This window comes from Mobula hypostoma, chromosome X1, assembly GCF_963921235.1.
Source record: "Mobula hypostoma chromosome X1, sMobHyp1.1, whole genome shotgun sequence".
Taxonomy (NCBI): domain Eukaryota; kingdom Metazoa; phylum Chordata; class Chondrichthyes; order Myliobatiformes; family Myliobatidae; genus Mobula; species Mobula hypostoma.
This window is the reverse complement of record NC_086128.1, coordinates 70,127,889-70,147,043: the sequence shown is the minus strand read 5'-3', so window position 1 is coordinate 70,147,043 and position 19,155 is coordinate 70,127,889. Positions and strand designations below refer to the sequence as shown.

The 19,155-nt window shown below is 41.6% G+C and overlaps 1 protein-coding gene across 1 annotated transcript in view; it reads left to right on the top strand.

Annotated features, from left to right (window-relative positions):
- Window positions 1-19,155, top strand: part of LOC134340378 (complement C3-like) — a 265,235-nt gene that overhangs the window by 95,127 nt on the left and 150,953 nt on the right. Inside the window, exons 13-15 of the mRNA XM_063037558.1 lie at window positions 1,488-1,691; window positions 3,209-3,373; window positions 13,727-13,856. Coding sequence (XP_062893628.1) covers window positions 1,488-1,691; window positions 3,209-3,373; window positions 13,727-13,856 — 499 coding nt within the window. The remainder of the gene's footprint in view (window positions 1-1,487; window positions 1,692-3,208; window positions 3,374-13,726; window positions 13,857-19,155) is intronic.

Sequence of the window (19,155 nt, the reverse complement as noted above, 5' to 3'; positions counted from 1 at the left end):
TGAGTTATGAGAAGAAAGTGTGATGACAACAATACAGCTGAAGAAATTACCACAAGCTGAATGAGTACTAAGAGCAAAGTTTGGCTCAGTCTATAACAGTGGTTTGTTGAGCAATAATAGAGAGGTGTCTAGGGAGCGGTAGCACCTCTGGTGAGGGGGAGGCCTGCCGTGCCCTTTTCAGGGCAGCCCATCCACCTTTGGTCCTCACCTGGCGCTCAGCTCTCACCTATGACTCCAAGTACCTGTAACACGTGAGGCGGCCACACCCCAGTAAACTGCCTTGGCAGACGGGCCAAACTAGGTGAAGGTAGCCGACGGGTCTTCGACCCTCGGTGAGGTAGGGGATTTGTTTATCCCAGCGTGTGGTCTGGCCCCGGCAGACTGAGTGGTGGAGACCGATTAATGGTCCAACGGTCAAGAAGGCAGGCCCAGCAGGCATTGTGGAGAGCTAAGAGGACGGTAAGACACTTAGACGTCCTGGTCATCCACTGCAGCAGGAGAGGTCTCCAGCCGTAACGGTTGTCTGTGCCACTGGATCAAGGTCTCTTCTGCTGAGAGATTGGGATTGCCCCTATGCAACGGCTGTTCCGCTTGAAACTCTATCATGCACGGGTTTCGTGCCTTCTTCGAATACGAAGGACTACCGATAATAGAGAGGTCGATTTGACACAGAAGGGGTCTTTGGTGTACAGATCTGTTACAGAGCTTTGGGGAAGATAGTGAGAATAAGAAGTGGGATAACAGGAGCCCAGACATTCTCCTGAAGAATGTTCTTGGCCTCACCTGCTGAATTCCTCCAGAATTTTGGAGTTGTTGCTCTGTAATTCCAGTATTTGCAGAATTGTTTGTGTCATGTGTCCAGACATTCTACCTTGAGTACCTGCTGACAATATAAATACTCTGTGTCGTATTTTTCAAAATGTTCAATATCTCTGGGCTTTTCACTTTCTCAAATCCTCACTTTAGCTGGTACACCTTTTATTATACTATGAACACATTATGTACAAAGAATACATGATAGAATGAACCTCTATGGGTTATATTCAAGTTTGAGGCTGAGTTCTTTATTCGCTCAGATGGTTGTTCCATTCTGTTTGTCTGGGTTTGTTACAAAATAACTATTCAGTATTGTAGAGTCATACACATAAAATGCTGGAGGAACATAGCAGGTCAGGCAGCATCTATGGAGAGGAATTAATGATCAGTGTTTCAGGTTGAGACCCTTCATCAGGACTGGAAAGGAAGGGGGATAAAATCCCGAATAAGAATATGAGGAGACAGGGAGGAGTACAGACTGGAAGGTGATAGGTGGAAAAGGTAAAGGGTTGAAGAAGAAAAAATCTGATTGGAAAGGAGACTGAACCATGAGAAGGGGAAAGAGGGAAAAATAATCAGTCTTTGATCAATAATTTAAAACCTATCACTTCAGACTTCTGTTCAATAAATTTACATCGGTCTTAATTATTTTTTTTAATCTCTTTTGCCAGTTGATCAACAAAGGGAAGATTGTTAACTTTGGTAGAACAGACAGGCTGCCGAAACAAGTCATGATCACCTTGCAAATTCCAATTGAACCAAATTTAATTCCATCATTCCGATTGGTAGTTTACTACTATCTTGAAAAGGGATCAGTGGTGGAATTTGTTGCCGATTCTGTATGGATTGATGTGAGGGACACATGCATGGGAACAGTAAGTATCTTATTTTCTGTGACAGGGATGGTGTACAAATAAGGTTCAGTCTGTAGTCGGGGCTCACAAACAATATTTGGGAATAAGATTTATAACATAAGCCACGATTCTTATGGGAAAGTCCAAATCAGACCCAATTCCAGTGTAACTGAGGTCAAACAAGGCTCTTTCTTTGCTTTAGATCTCTTCTCAGTCATGCTAGCAGCAATGTTTGACCTTACAGTAGAATGGGGAATCACTGTTTGACAAGGACACACTCTGTCCAAAGATGCAGTTGTGGGTACACCAGAAGCACCCCATGAGTGCTGTTGCATGTATGCAATGTATGCTTCCCAAAACTCCTTCACCATCACTCCTTCCTGTGTATAATTTCATCTGGTAAGTTCTGTTACTATCATAAACACAACTACAATGCATGTATTATGTACTTACCGATACTAACTGTTCAAAGTTAAAAGGGCCTGTATAAAGCACATATCATTCAAACTACTCAAACTGGACTAATAAATTTGCAATAAATGGCTTAGATCATGTAAATCTTGGATTAGGTTATTTAGTCACAAGAGACTCTGCAAGTCATCGATACCTTTAGATGCCATATTAACTGATTCTGCAGCCAACAATGCATGTACATTAACAAAAGTTTTTTTTGTTGTTTTGATAAATTATATAATCTTGCAGGTAGTGGTGATGTGTGCTAAGAAGAAGAACTTGCACTAACTCATTTCACTATCTGCACACATTCAGTTCAGTGTGTTAGATTTCTCACTCTGTTGCGGACTTTTCTACTGACATACAAAGAATAAACTGGACTCTGGACCCCCAACCCACCTCAGTCCCAATGCATCCACTTTCACATAAAGTATTAAAAGTATTGGCTTCAATTGTGATCCATCATATTTGGTCTAAAATTAACATTCTGAGATGTGCTTGATGGAAAGTCACTGGAACTTATAAAAAGGTAAGATAATTACAGATTAGTCTTGAACAAAAATACTCTGAGTATGTTTCAATTAATAATGAGGGGTGCATATGTATTGCGAATGCTATAATTATTGCTAGTAAAACTATCAGCAATAAACTAAGTTTATTGTATTCATGTTGACTGACACCTAGTGAATATTTCAAAATGAAAGGTATTTTATGTTTTAATATTTATGACACATTAACTTCTCAATTATGTCAGTCCATTTATTAATAATGATATACTTGGCTTTCCAAATTGCTTTTGGTGAGAATTCATTAACGCCATTAGCTGTTTGACATAACTGAAACTGTAACTCCCGAACACCAGCAATCCCAAGTGGACAATTGAAAATAACAGGAGCTTGGTGAAGAAAGTCTATGCCATTCATATTGCTGTGAGTTTGGGAATAGCTTAGAAGTCAGAATTTTTAAGTGTTGTCGTGTTGTCATGTTGCCCTGATCACAATTGGCAGAGCCTACTAAATTTGCTGGCAGTCAACAGAAACTATTGTTTCAGCCATAACCCTACTATTTGTGACATTTTATCCTAGCTGAAGGTTTCTAGTGCAAATCCAAATGATGACAAGAAATTATACAAACCTGGAGACAAGTTCAAATTGAAAATAACAGGTGATCCTGGTGCAAACGTTGGACTTGTTGCTGTGGATAAAGCAGTGTTTTCACTGAGTAAGAAGAATAAAATAACACAGAGCAAGGTGAGTCATCTTCTAAACGTTTCTATCTAGAAATTACGCTTGATAGGCCTACAAGAGAACACTTACCATTTGAGTTTTCAACAATTTGTTTCAAAGAATGTTGCTCACCATAAAGTTCAATAGGTACCTTTAATGTCAGAGAAATGTATACAATATACATCCTGAAATTCTCTTTCTTTGCAAACATCCAGGAAAACAGAGGAATGCCCCAAAGAATGAATGACAGTTAAACGTTAGAACCCCAAAGCCACCCCCCAACTCCCCCTCCCATGCACAAGCAACAACAAGGCAACGACCCACTCCCCCACCAGCAAAAAACCATTGACACCCTCCACCAAGTACTCAAACGTGCAGCAAAGCATCAATAATTGTAGGCCGTATCTCGGGTAATGATGAGTTTGAGTACAGAGAGGAAATTAAGAACCTGGTTGCATGATGCAAAGACAATAACCTATCCCTCAACGTCAGCAAGATGAAGGAATTGGTTGTTGACTTCACAAGGAGTAGCGGACCGCACGACCCAATTTACATCGGTGGTGCGCAAGTGGAACAAGTCAAAAGCTTTAAGTTCCTCGGGGTCAATATCACAAATAACCTGACTTGGTCCAACCAAGCAGAGTTCACTGCCAAGAAGGCCCACCAGCGCCTTTACTTCCTGAGAAAACTAAAGAAATTTGGCCTGTCCCCTAAAACCCTCACTAATTTTTATAGATGCACCGTAGAAAGCATTATTTTAGGGTGCATCACAACCTGGTACGGAAGTTATCCTGTCCAAGACCGAAAGAAGCTGCAGAAGATCGTGAACACGGCACAGCACATCACACAAACCAATCTTCCGTCCGTGGACTTTACACCGCACGCTGTCGGAGCAGTGCTGCCAGGATAATCAAGGACACAACCCACCCAGCCAACACACTTTTCGTCCCTCTTCCCTCCGGGAGAAGTTTCAGGAGCTTGAAGGCTCGTACGGCCAGATTTGGGAACAGCTTCTTTGCAACTGTGATAAGACTGCTGAACGGATCCTGACCCGAATCTGGGCCGTACCCTCCAAATATCCAGACCTGCCTCTCGGTTTTTTTGCCCTACCTTACTTCCCATTTTTCTATTTTCTATTTATGATTTATAGTTTTTTTAAAATATTTACTAATTTTAACTATTTTTAATATTTTTAATATTTAATATTTGTAATCCAGGGAGTGTGAAGCGCAGAATCAAATATCGTTGTGATGATTGTACGTTCTAGTACCAATTGTTTGGCGACAATAAGGTATAAAGTATAAAGACACAGACTTACAGTACCCAAAGACCACTCGTACACCTAGTAATTCGACATACAACAGGCTGTCTCTCACAGGAAAAGAAGGTTTACCTGTTTTATAGCAAGAGGGGAGAGATAACAAACAACTTGCTGATTTATGATGTTAACAGTCTGTTGCTTTTTTTTGAGCTCTGCGCCCAGACAGTCTCTGGATGCACAGCCCACGGCAGCTAACCTGTTGCACTTGATTTTCCGTGTTCTCCCGTGATGCTTCAGCCAGGGGCACCAGGCTTGAATTGGCCAGTCTCCAGAGCCACGAAAATCCAGCACCCTGAAAGTGCACTAGTCTTCCTTGGGATATCAAAAAGTGACCGGTCGTGAGGCCCTGAGAGTGTCCCATTCACACAAAGAACCAAAGTCAGAGTGTAACTCCAAATCAGGGTCTTCAAAAGAATTAGTTGTGATTGATCTAGTTCCTGAATGAACAAAGGAACAAAGTTTCTAGAACAAAGGAAGGCTGAATGAAAAATGTTCTGCACTCAGTGAGTGGTGAATCTTTGAATTCTTCACCTGGAAGGCCGAGTTATTCAATCATAACAGATGTATAGGATCCTGGATATTAAATCATATGGGAAATGTGCTGGGAAACAGTGCTACGGTATGTAGTCAGCTGTAATTCACAGGCTCAAAAGTTCCGAATGATCTACTTCATCTCCTTTTGCATGTTCTTCTGGTCTTTAACATAGCAATCCATTTGTTTTATGATCACCATTGCCCAATGACATCTTTTTTGTCCATCTTATTTAATTTAGTTAGTTTTAGATTTTTCAGGTGTTCTTGTAGGCTTTGAACCCTTGGCTGGATCTTATCAGCCCAAGCAAGATCACTAACTCAACAGGTTGGTAATGTGATTGTTGCCTTCCAGTCAGATGGCGGTGTGCTCGGTCACAGCGGCTTCTATGGGTTCAACAAAAGGTACTACTGTCCTATTTAATCATATTTTTTAATGATCACAAGATCCTACTATATATTAAGAACTTCCTACTGCATCAGTCAGTTGCTTGTTGATGGAGAAAATGAAGGAGATCACATCATGCTTCTGCCTGAAGCAAAGAAGGCGTACAGTCTAATAACAAGTGACTGTCTTGGTTGATTTCTTTTGAGCACAAGACCCTTTTGGACATTGTTAACGTGAAATGCCGCAAGTTCAATTCACTGACTTCTTGGCAGTGAGCAGGGGCAGGTGGCAGAGGAGCTGCATGACCTCGGTCATAGCAAGGACTAGGCCTCAAGCCCTGGTGTCACTTGTTTACAGCTGCCAGGAGAGAGAGCCTTTGGAGTCAGTGTGCTCCCCTGGAGGTAGTGTGGGGTGATGTCCAAGATGGAGTCCGTATTGCCTCCCCAGTGTTAGCTTTTTTTTTTATTAAGTGCAATCGTGAACAATAGCCAGATCAGAAATGATGATCAAGTCAACTAGTTCCAAAGAGAACTCTGATAGGCCAGTCAGATGGTTCACTGCTGCTCAGCGATAGAACACAAAAAATCATATATACAATTAAGAAACATTAAAAAATAGTAGAAATACTGGAGTCATGATGATCATCATAAAGTCTGCTGGAGAGAGACAGTTATACACATGCTGTCCTCCATAATTCAAAGAGATTGAAGGATAAGGTTGCAGGGTGACAAAACGTGGCAGGAGCACTTGGAACTAAAAACTAATCCCTACCGGGAGAACACAGCACCTGTTCTTTCCGCACTGTTCTTCAGCAGTTTAAGGACTAAGTCCAGCAAGATCATAACTCACAAGTGCTCTTGAAAGTCAGGTATTAACCCTACCTACCAACAACCAAGCATTGCCATCCTGGTCCCCTTCATGATAGCTTATGAAGAAGCTTGTGACTTCCCACCCAGAGCTGATAGGTGTCTGTGTACTCTACTCCTGAAGGTTTGGACCCCATTGTCGCAAATGTTTCCAACCACAGTATCTGGAAGGCTGTTCCAAATTCTGATAGCACAGTGAAGGAAACTTCTATCCAGTGTGTGGGTTCTCGCATCAGGCATAGAAACAGCATAAGCAGGCATAGATACACTTGATCGTGTGGTGCGCCGTCTCTCACAAGATGATGGCAGCATGGCGCGAAGGTCTGCAGGGCTGTGGCTGGTGTGCATTTTGTATAGCACAGTAGCTGCAGCAACCTGTCGTCTGTGGTGTAAGCTACTAATGGCTAGCTTCTCACAAGCTGTGGCTTCATCGACATCTATAACCCTGAGAGCCTTTCTTTGAATAGAGTCAAGCTGGCTGAGGACACTCTGTGAGGCATTCATCCATGATAAGCAGGCATACTCCATGATACTTTGTACCTGAGCTTTGTAAACCATGGCTCTGCCCTCTTTGTCTAGATTGGATGCTACTTTTCAGAGAGCTTCAAGCCTTGTCCAGCCTTGTTTGAAACAGTGGAAAGGTGGTTATCCCTCACCAACATGCTGTCAATGTTAACACCAGGGATTACTAGCTCCTTCTTTAAATCCAGCTTGCAGTTCCCCAAATACAGGTCGGCGGTAGATGGATTCCTTTTCCCAGACATCGCCATCGCCTTGCACTTAGTAGTCTCAAAGGTGGCATTCCAGTCGTCTGCCCAGGCTTTCATCCTGTCAAGATCCCTATTCAGGCCTGCTGCCACTGTATTACCTCTCTCCTGCTCTAATTGGTGCAAATAGTGTGGAGTCGTCAGCGTACAGGTATAGCTCGTTACTGCATGCATCGTCAATGAAGATGGAAAACAGAAGTGGCCCAAGTATTGAACCCCGTGGTACAGATGCATTGATGGTTGAAGAATCAGAAGCCTGACCAGAGATAACAACTTTGATGGTCCGTTCATGAAGGTAGCTCTGCAGCCATCTAAGCTGCTTTCCAGATATTCCTTTGGATCTCAGCTTAACCCAGAGTCCATTATGCCAGACCTTGTCAGATGCTCCTTTGATATCCAGGGCTATGACACACACTTCTCCACCTTTGTCTAAGAAAGTGTTACACGTTTGAGATAAGGTGGTGAGGAGATCGGCTGTACTGTGATCAGGTCTAAATCCATACTGCCTACTTGAAATTAAGTTGTTACGGAGTAGGTAGTTCTGGACTTTTTGTGGACTGCTGCTTCCATTACCTTGCTGATGACACTGAGTAAGGATTTGGGGCGGTAATTTGTAGGATCAGCTCTGGAATCCCGCTTGTGTACTGGTGTTACTGATGCTATTTTCCATTGTTCTGGGAATACACCATTCAAAAGCATAGCTGGAAAAGGCAGCAGAGAGGACTTGCAAGTTCTGCACTGCATTCATTTAAGACCTTAGCTGGAATCTGGTCAGGGCCCGATGCTTTATCAGGCAGAAGCTGTTGCATAATTTTCCTGATGTCTTTAGGTTTGAAGATGATTTTGTTCAGCAAGGTGGTAGTAAGCTGCTTGACATCATTAGCATTTGTGAGTCGACATTTATCTGCAAAAGCCAGACAGAAAACATTGGCTTTTTCCTTTGTTGTTGTATGTACAGACCTATTGTGCTCAATGACAGGGATGTCAGGTGGCCTGTTCTTCCAGAGAGGCATTCCACCACTCCTTGCTGCTAAGTTTGATGTTATGGTTTCTTCTGGCCTGTCTCTCTGCTCGATTGTACGACTGCCCAGCCTGTGCAAACTTCTCCTTATTAGCAGGGGTGTTGCACTTGTTTAGATGGCAGTAGAAATGACGTTTCTTCTTTGCTGCTTGTCTGCACTTGACATCAAACCATACTTCATTACCATTCTTCTTAGTAACAATTTTGTTGGGAATATGAATGTCCATGGCCTCACATATGACTTCTGTAAGCTTGGTGCAAGCCTTCTCAGGGTCCTTGTCTTTGAGAATGCGAGACCAGTCAGTTGATGAAAGATGACCACGCATATCCCAAAAGTTGGCTTTGTTGTAACAACAAACTTTCCTCTTGTATGGCTGGTCACAGTAAACTGGAACACCCAGCTTCACCAGCACGGGGTTATGGTCTGAAGAACTAACTTGAGCCATAGTTGTTGCCTTAGCGGGTAGGTCCATCATAACAAGATCAAGGGTATACTCCCCCCTTGTTGGGTCTGACACAATCTGCTGCAGACCAAGACCATCAGCTAGTTGTAGTGTGCGCTGGACAGCACTGTCAGTTGTTCGGCTGCCCAGCCAGTCTTGGTGATGGACGTTGAAGTCCCCTATAAGCATCACAGACTGTGCACTGAACTCCATCAACTTGGGGAAGGTGTTACTGTCGAGGTATTTGAGGACGTCATTGTTGGCACTAGGAGGTCTACCGATAGCACCAATTAGTAGTTTCTGTACTTGAAGAGCCACAGTGAACCACATGAGTTCAAGGTCTTTCAGATCTCTCCTAGGGTTATGGTGTATCGCAATACCCTCCAAACAGTTAACAGCAATGCCACCTACTGATGTTCCCTCCCGATCTCTGCAGCAACACATTGAGTAGCCAGGGATGGTAATGCAGTCCGCTCCACCTGGGACTGATGAGTCGAGAAATGTTTCAACAACATTTTCTCTTCAGTGTACAGCTTGGCAAGATCACCTATATTTGATTGGAGTCCACCTCCATGATTCGCAGTTCCTTATCATGTAGTCGATGGGTAGGCGTGGGTCATTTCCATTTAGATCTGTCCGTTCGAGGCTTAGATTTATAACTCATAACAAGTACATAGAACAGGGACAAGGGTCGCTAGCCCCTGTACCCCAGAAACAGACCTGAGCAGTGTGGCGGAGGTATGTGCTATGCATGACCTGATCTGAAAGCATCATGTTGACTCATAACAGGTTGTGTTCACGGTGGAACAGCTTAGTCAAGGATGGGATGATCGGCACAGATGGACAAATTATAACTCCACTACCCCTGGCAGAAGACAGGCTCTGTTGTGGATTTATGCAGAGTTCTGAAGCATTAAAGGTTCAGGCCAGTTCCGCTAGATGACGACCATGTCTTGGCAGCAGAATTTGGACATTTAAAGAGAACATTCTCTACTTTAGTTCAGTATGTGCTTGCGTGTTGGATTTCTGTTCTGACTGGATCTCATCGAGCGTCCATAAGGCCATAAGACATAGGAGCAGAATTTGGCCACTTGGCCCATCTGCCATTTAATCATGGCTGATCCTTTTTTCCCCTTCCTCACCCCCACTTCCCGATCTTCTCCCCATAATCTTTGATGCCATGGCCAATCAAGAACCTATCAATCTCCTCCTTAAGTACACCCAATGACCTGGCCTCCACAGCTGCTTGTGGTAACAAATTCCACAAATTCACCATTCTTTGGCTAAAGAAATTTCTTTGCATCTGTGTTTTATGTGCCCTCTTGTCCTAGACTCTTCCACCACAGGAAACATCCTTTCCACATCTACTCCATCTAGGCCTTTCAACATTCAAAAGGCTCCACTGAGATGCCACCCCCCATCCTTCTAAGTTCCAGCGAGTGCAAACCCAGAGCCATCAAACGTTTCTCGTATAATAACCCTTTCATTCCCAGAATCATCCTTGTGAACCTCCTCCAGACCCTCTCCAAAGCCAGCACATCTTTTCTTAGACAGGGAGCCCAAAACTGTACACAATACTCAAGGTGAGGCCTCACCAGTTTCTTATAAAGCTTCAGCATCTCATCCCTGCTCTTGTATTGAAATGAATGCTAACATTGCATTTGCCTTCCTCACCACTAACTCACCCTGCAAGTTAACATTTAGGTATTCTACACATGGATTCCAAGTCCTTTTGTAGCTCAGATTTTTTTGGATTTTCTTCCTGTTTGGAAAATAGTCTGCACATTTATTTCTTCTACCAAAGTGCATGACCATGCATTTCCCTACATTGTATTTCATTTGCCACATTCTTGTCCAGTCTCCTAATCTGTCTAAGTCCTTTTGTAGCCTTCCTATTTCCTCAACACTACGTGCCCCTCCACCAATATTCATAACGTCTGCAAATTTGGCAACAAAGCCATCTGTTCTGTCATATAAATCATTGATATACAGCATAAAAAGAAATGGTCCCAACAATTCCCCCTGCAGAACACCACTAGTCTCAGCAAAGCTCACAACACGCTGGAGGAACTCAGCAGGTCAGGCAGCATCTGTAGAAACGATCAGTCAACGTTTCGGGCCGGAACCCTTCGTCACTCCAGCGTGTGGTGAAAACTGCCCAGTGGATTATCGGCAGTCAATTGCCCACCATTGAGAACATCTACCATAAACACTGCCTGGGCAGGGTGAAAAGCATTATCAAGGATGCATCTCACCCTAACCATGGACTTTTTACTCTCCTCCCATCCGGTAGGCGCTACAGGAGCCTCCGCTCCCGCACCAGCAGGCACAGGAAGAGCTTCTTCCCTGAGGCTGTAACCCTGCTGAACCTCACATCACAGCGCTAAGCGGTATTGCATCCATATTGTACTGTCTCAGTACTTTTATATTTGTGTGCTGTAGCACTTTTGTTATTCGCAGTTATTTGTAAATAACACTATTCTTTGCATTTCTGGTCAGATGCTAAATGCATTTCATTGGCTTTGTATCTGTACTCAGCACAATGACAATAAAGTTGAATCTAATCTAAGAGGGGGTGGGGTGTCATTACTCCAAAGGAAATGGATTCATTCATTACACTTCCTCACCCTTTAGATTAATGCAACATATAACTGTATATGTACAAAACATTCAATTTCCCTTTCATAAAGCCATATTACAAATAAACATACCTTCACAATAACAGTCCACAGTTCTGAAGATTCAGTCTTTTGGGTGGCGCTCTGTTTCTTTCAGGAGGTGCCTCTGGACCTGTAGAGTGGCATCAGGCTTGGTTGGTTCTTGCCGAAGACAACATTCTCATTTTCCGGTCTCAGGTTGCTTTCAGTGATATCATCACTAAGATACAAGTCCGGAGACTGTAACGTGTCCATCTTGTTGGATGTGGTCAACTCAGGTGTGTTCTTTGGTTGAGCATCCAGTATCTGGTCCACATGACGTCTCCATGTCTGATCTCCAACATCCACTGTGGACATCAGTGGTCCAGTTCTTGTAGCTATCCTACCGGATGTCCACCTGTCTTCGCGGTAATCACACACTGGAATGTCCTGTCAATGTCGAAGCTCCTTGCCGATTCACTTGGCAACTAGCTGAACTATTTATTCTGCACTCCTCTCCGTAGATATGGTTTCAGGAGGTCTGTGCAAGATCCCTGTTCATGAACAACATGCAGGTGTTTGATTTATCATCGCATGAGCAGAGTACCATTACGCAAAAACGAAGTTGTCCACCTTGTGCTGTGTAGGAATATCCTCCTTGTCCATAGCTTTAATGGACTTCTCAAAGATTTGGATAAACCTTTCAACGAACCCATTCACTGCTAGGTGGCAAGGAGCTGTCTTGAAATGTCTGATATTATTTTTCTTCATGAACAGTCAGAATTCTTCTGAAGTTGTCACTCGCAATTTGTTCAGGTAAGCCATTTCTGGCAAAGGATGGTCTTTGCTGATGTGGCTGACATCATTGGTATGACCTTCAATCACTTTGAATGAGCTTCCATAGCAATCAGAAACATGGAGTCCATAAATGGCCCAGCAAAGTCAATATGTACTCTTTGCCATGGTGAAGATGGCCACTCCCATGGGTGTAACGGAGCCTGTGGGGTTGCATTTTGAACTTTTTGGAATCACTAACAGCTTTAGGCAAATGTCTTTGATCTGTTTATCTATTCCCTTCTCAAACACCTGCTCACTAACATTAAGCAGTTGTGACACCCCCTGGTTTGTGCTAACATTTGGGCTGCTGTTGCCTGTTGATGCCACACTGTGAGCTTTTATTGAGTGCCAGTCTAGTTGGATTTTCTTCAACCATTCACATCAGAAAAGTACTGACCCTACACTTTTCAATATATAATGCTCTAACTGCTGTGCTTGGCCTCCATACATCACATTTGCCTTCAGTTTGCCTTTGGGAGACATTCACTGAGGCCTTCTCAAGTGATATCTTAGAGAACAGTCTGTTGTAGTCAGCCTCTGGAATGATAGACAAAGCTGACCCTGTATCCAGCTCCATTTTCAGCTTTACACCAGACACATCTATTGTGATGCAGATGATTTTGTGATCTGCTTCAGTAATATATGCAGTTCTAGGCATGACAGTTCACCTTTGTCTGATTCTATGTTGACTGACTGTGTTTTACATTTGGTAACTTTGTGCATTTGCTCAGCTTTGTGCTTGAGACTTTTCGCTCAGTTGTGCTTTTTGTCTGCATTGCACAGTCTCTCTATGTGACCTTGCCTGTGGCATTTTCTGCAGACTTTTTCTTTGAACCAACATCATAGGACGATGTGCCACATCAATAACAAGTTCAACTTTTTGCACTATTCTGGGGATATTTTGTGCATTTCACATTCTAATCTCCTTTTCTGTAGTTCTCTAACGATATTGCAATGGGCAGTGCCCGTACTAAGATTAGGCCATAGTAGACCAGTAGCCTCGTTTGAGTGCTTTGACTATGCATGACACATGCAAACCTATCCTTTAATGCAACAGAAAGTCCATTTCTAAAGTCGCAGTACTGTAAAGGTTTGCGCAGTTATGCAGTGTATTCAGAAATGCCTTCATCTTTTGGCTGGTTCCTTTTGTAAAATCTAAATCTCTCACCTATTGCCAGCGGTTTAGGGCTCAAGTGACTTTGTACAATTTTAACAATTTTGTCGAGCATTTTGCTTGCTGGCTTTTCAGGGGTTACTGGGTTGCGTAAGACACTGTACGTCCTTGCACCTATTAAGCTAAGAAGTGCAGGGGCTTTCTTTTCCTCCTCCACGTTGTTCGCGTTACAATACAGTTCAACCCTCTTGAGGTATATAGGGAAAGGCTGAGGGAGAGAGATACATAAACAGCTTTGCATGTGCAGACAACAGATCAATGAGTAGTGCTAAGGGGGGGAGGTCATTACTCTAAAAGAAATAGATCCATACATATCTACCAACTGAATTTAGTTTACTTCATTGCATTTCCCACTTCTTTAGTGTGGCTTTGTGTGTGTTTGTTTTATTACAGGTCTGGAATGTGGTGGAGAAGAACGATATTGGTTGCTCTCCTGGAAGTGGTAAAGATTTCCTCGGCGTTTTCTCAGATGCAGGATTAGCCTTTGTAGCGAGCACTAACGTCAAGACTGAAGCAAGAACAGGTGCTGATTTCTAGAAGCACTCAGTTTTGAATTAATGTTTTATTAAGTGAATGTTGTGTTAATGCTGATTTTATATTTATGATAGAGACTGCAAGAGATCATACAGGTAAAGGTATAAGGTAACAGCTTGTAATTGTTACCCATGATGACTCCCAATTATCCACCTTTAGGTTCCATTTCTGATTCACCAACTGCCCCTTGGTAATGTAAGTGAAAATAATCCCAGTCACCATAGACATTTATTATAGCAGTTTTCCCTTGTGACACTCTTTATATATCTGTAAATTGTCAAAAGTATTTGCCCAATTTTCGGCACTACATGAGCAGCAGATTGGATATGTCAATTCAGTTGTTTTGCAATTGTCATTGATCACTTTCATATGTTATTTTCCATCAATTGAATCCATCCATTTCCCAGACAACTGCTTGATAATGAGTGTCTGCAACCATGATGTCATTTTATTCTAGATGATACGTCCATATGGATGGCCACCAATGTTGCCTTTTGTTAATGTTGTAATATCGCTCAATTTTGCCACTGCCTCAGCCCACCTGCTGCTGAAACTTTTAGTCTTTTAGTACTGCCTTTGTTACATTAAGACTTCCCTGTCTGAACGGACTCCTGATTGGCCTCCCTTGTTTTCCTTCCCTTCAACCTGTGCTACTACAGTGCTCTGCTGTTCATGTCCTTCAAGCTAAGCCTTATGCTAACCTAAACTAGCTCTTGATTAAATAACACATATTAATTCAGGAGAGTCCGCACATGTTGGAAATCGCAGACAAAATGCTGAAGGAGCTCAGAGAGTCAGGCAACATCTATGGAGTTGATGTTTCAGCCTGAAATCCTTTATCAGAAGAGTGCAGAAAAAAGAATAGGAAGGTAGAGCTGAGGGATTGTCCAGAAGGAGTACACGCTGATAGCCGATAGATGGAAACAAATGAGCCGGAAGGTTGGTGCACGGGGGAACAATATGAAGTAAGAAGCTGGGAGGTGATAGATAGAAGAGCTAAAGGGCTGAAGGAGGAATCTGATTGGGGGACAGTGAACCATGGAAGAAATGAAAGGAGGAGGTACAGATGAAGTGGAGAATAGGCCAGAGGAACCAGAATGTAAAGTGGAAAAAGAGAGAAGGGGGATGGGAGAGAAATTGTGTTAGAGAATAGGGGTTAGAGAAATCGATGTTTATTCCATCAGACTGGAGGCTGGCCAGACAGAATATGATGTGCTGCTAATTTGAAAATTCTCGTCCTTGTTTTCTTATTCTTCTATGTCTCATCCTTTCTTTATTTCATAGCTTTCCCATATTTACTTTCCACTAAAACATTTTGGTTCAATTCTGGTCTCGAGAGCAGCCCTGCTTTGAACTGCTTCCCCATTGCTGCCTGCACTCTCTGCTGTCATGATGTTGCATTCTACAGACTCCCCACTTAAGATGATTCTTCAAGCAAGTATTTAGTCATGTGTCTTAATTGCACCTTGTGCTCTCTGTGTCCTTCTTCAATATTATTGCTGTTTTGGGCATTATAAATGCAGATTGTTGATACTATTATTGTCATTAAAAAAATGCTCACCAAACAGTTTTAAAATCAAATAAATGTAAAAACATTTTTCAAAAGCTTATGATACATCATGCCCTCTTTGGCTACCAGTAAAGTTTTATCGACCCCATTCATAACTTCTATAACTATGTTGTCAACTTGCTTCATTTGTTGAGCAAAATATGAGATAAACAACTGATTTTATGTCAAAAAGTTGATCGTATTTTCAGTGTGAATCAGTATACAGTAAGTGGGTAGTAGCATACAGACATATGAGCTGGAAGTAGAATTAGGCTATCAACTATTCTCCATGTTCCACAATTCATTATATAATGGCTTACCTGACTTTCACTACAACTTTGTTTGGGTAACATTACAAAGAATCTATCTTCGTTAAAAATATATTTTTTCAAGAACTTTATTTTTACTATTCTTTGAAGAACCAATTTCAAAGATACATAACTGTCTGAGAGGGAGAAAGATATCTGTCGAACATGGGAGGGCCTTTGTATGAAGAGATGTGATCTTGTTCTAGCTTTTACCCAGAAGAAGAACATCTGCTCCACATACACTCATGATCTTTTGGGATTTTTTATCACTTAATGAAGTCCCTCCTATTCTTCAGAACTGCAGACTTTTCTCAAAAGACCTTTTCCAAGTATTAGATTTAAACCTTCTTGAATTGGTTCCAACATATTCACATCCATCCTTAAATAAGACTGATAGTGTACACAATGTTCCAAATGTAGTATCAACACTATCCTATATAAGTGAAACAATAATTCTATTAACTACTTGCAATAAATTGCTGCTGCATGGTATTTATAATTACTTGCTACACTTCTGAACATAAGCATTTGAAAACCATGTCTAGGACACTCAAAGCCCTTTGTATTTGAAATTGGAAATGGAATTGAAAGTGATTTGCTATTGGCACCTGTACTGAGAAATAGTGAAAAACTTTTGTTTGCATGCTGTTGAAGCGTATCATTCCATACACTAGTATACTGAGACAGTAAAAAGGGAAACCATAATGCAGAATATAGTGCTATAGATACAAAGATAGTGCAATGCAGGTAAACAAAGAGATGGGCTATGTTGAGGTGGATTTAGTGTGTGAGCGGTCCATTCAAGATTTGGATAATGGAGAAAATATACTGAGAGGACTGCAATCTCTCACCAGAAAATCATTTGCTCTTCACTTGTCCTGCCAAACTGTACCATTTCAGCTCTGTCCTCACTTTTCAGCTACCTAGCTACACCTGAAAATATCTTTGATATCCTAATTGATCATAATAAGTCCTGTTCCAGATGAAGAGTCCTGATGAACTGTCATGGCCCAAAACATTGACTCTTTATTCCTTTCCATAAATTACACCTAACCTTCTGAGTTTCTCAGAAGTGTGCATGTGTGTGCGTGCGTGGTGTGGGTGTGTGCGTGTGTGTGTGTGTGTGTGTGTGTGTGTGACTCCGTATTTCCAGGATGTGCAGAATCTCTTGTGTTTATGATCATATTAAATTTACATGAGCTGTATAATTATCTCTTGAGTATCTATTTATAAATGTCATAGGCTTGTGAATTCCTTCCAGACATTGAAAGTATAGCTTATTTATCTAATTTGCTTTTGACAGATTTACAAATGTTAATTGAGCACTTTGTTTATTTTGGCCTGTCTAACCATTAATGCAATGTATTATTCACTCACATTGAGCATTTGTTTCATATATTCCTTTCCAAAGTATTCCTTGCAGTGAAATAAAATCATTAGATTAGTACATAATCCATACCTAGCTCGGTTAAGACATGAATTTACTAGTTCAATTAGGGTGGCAACTTGTTGCAACCTGCTCTCTACAGATCCACATATTATTATAGTCATTCTATTCTTTTAAATCTAAATTCAATGACCTAAAAATAAGTAGTAGCATTCTTTTAAGTATAGTCTTTCAAATTATTTCCTGCTTATGCTGTGCTTTCCCTGAAACTGTGACACTTTATTCTGCATTCTGTCATGGTTTTGACCTTGTCCTAACACTAGGTACTGATGTGAAAAGATGCTGTATATAGATGGCATTTGAAACAAAGATTTTCACCATACCCTGGTATACATTACAATAATAACCCAGTTTACCAGTGTTCTATCGTGTCTCCAGGCAACTGTGCCCTTCTATTTCAGTCTGATTATTAACCCCCCCCAAAAAAAGTTCAATAAATTATTAATAATTTAAAACCAGTAGTTAATTCCCTCACCATTACAAGGACATATAAATAATTGCCTCCAAGTGGGCTTGATATAGTAATTGGCTTCCTTTCTTTCTCGATCACTATTAATTTCACGAAGCTAGTAAAATGAGTGTTTGGAATGGTGGTTACTATAAATTTGGCACCCATAGGTAAATTAGGACATGAATCAATTGTATAAAGAACTAATTTAAATACATTCTGATATATATAAAGGTACTGGGGAAAAAAGAATCTAGTTCTACACCTATCTTTATTAATCCTTAATAGTGGATCAAGAACCCAAGTGTGGATTGTCCTTCAACCCCAGATTTTGATTTTATTCCTCAGAAATGGTGCATTTGGCACTTGAGACCCTTTAAAGAAAACATTTATTTGATCATGACCAGTTTAGAATATAAGACCATAAGACATAGGAACAGAATTAGGCCATTTGGCCCATCGTGTCTGCTCCACCATTCAATCATGGCTGATCCTTTTTTCCCTCCTCAGACCCACTCCTTGGCCTTCTCCCCCATAACCTTTGATGCCGTATCCAATCAAGAACCTATCAATCTCTGCTTTAAACATACACAACAATCTGAGCTCTACAACTAATTGTGGTAAGAAATTCCACAAATTCATCACTTTCTGGCTAAAGAAATTTCTCCACATCTTGGCTTTAACCAGACCCCCTCTATCCTGAGGTTGTGCCATCTTGTTCTCGATCCCTCACCATAGGAAATATCCTTTCCACATCTACTCAATCTAGGTCTTTCAACATTTGAAAGATTTCAATGAGATCCCCCCTCATCCATCCAAATTCCAGCGAGTACAGACCCAGCGCTATCAAATGTTCCTCATATGATAACCCTTTTATTTCTGGAGTTGTCCTTGAGAAGATCCTTTGAAACCTCCCCAATGCCAGCACATCTTTTCTTTGATGAGGAGCCCAAAACTGTTCACAATACTCAAGGTGAGGCCTCATCTGTGCTTTAAAATGTCTCAGCATCATACCTCTGCTCTTGTATTCTCGACCTCTTGAAATGAATGCTAACATTGCCTTTGCCTTCCTCAACCCCAACTCAACCTACAAGTTAACCTTTAGGGTGCTCTGTACAAGGACTCCTAAGTCCCTTTTCTTCACAGATTTTTGGACTTTCTCCCTGTTTAGAAGATATTTTTCACATTTATTTCATAGGCATAAATATCCTGTGTATCTTTTCCAGTGTTGTATTTCACTTGCCACTCTGTTGACCATTCTCCTAATCTGTCTAAGTCCTTCTGCAGCCTACCTCTTTTCTCAACCTTAGCTGCCCCTCCACCAATCTTCGTATTGTCTGAAAACTTGGCAACAAAGCCATCTATTCCATCAACTAAATCATTGATATACAGCATAAAAAGAATGAGTCCCCTGCAGAACACCATTAGTCACTGGCAGCCAACCAGAAATGAATTCTTTTATTTCCACTCACTGCCTCCTACCAGTCAGCCAGTGCTCTAAACATGTTAGTAATGCTCCTGTAATACTGTGGGCTC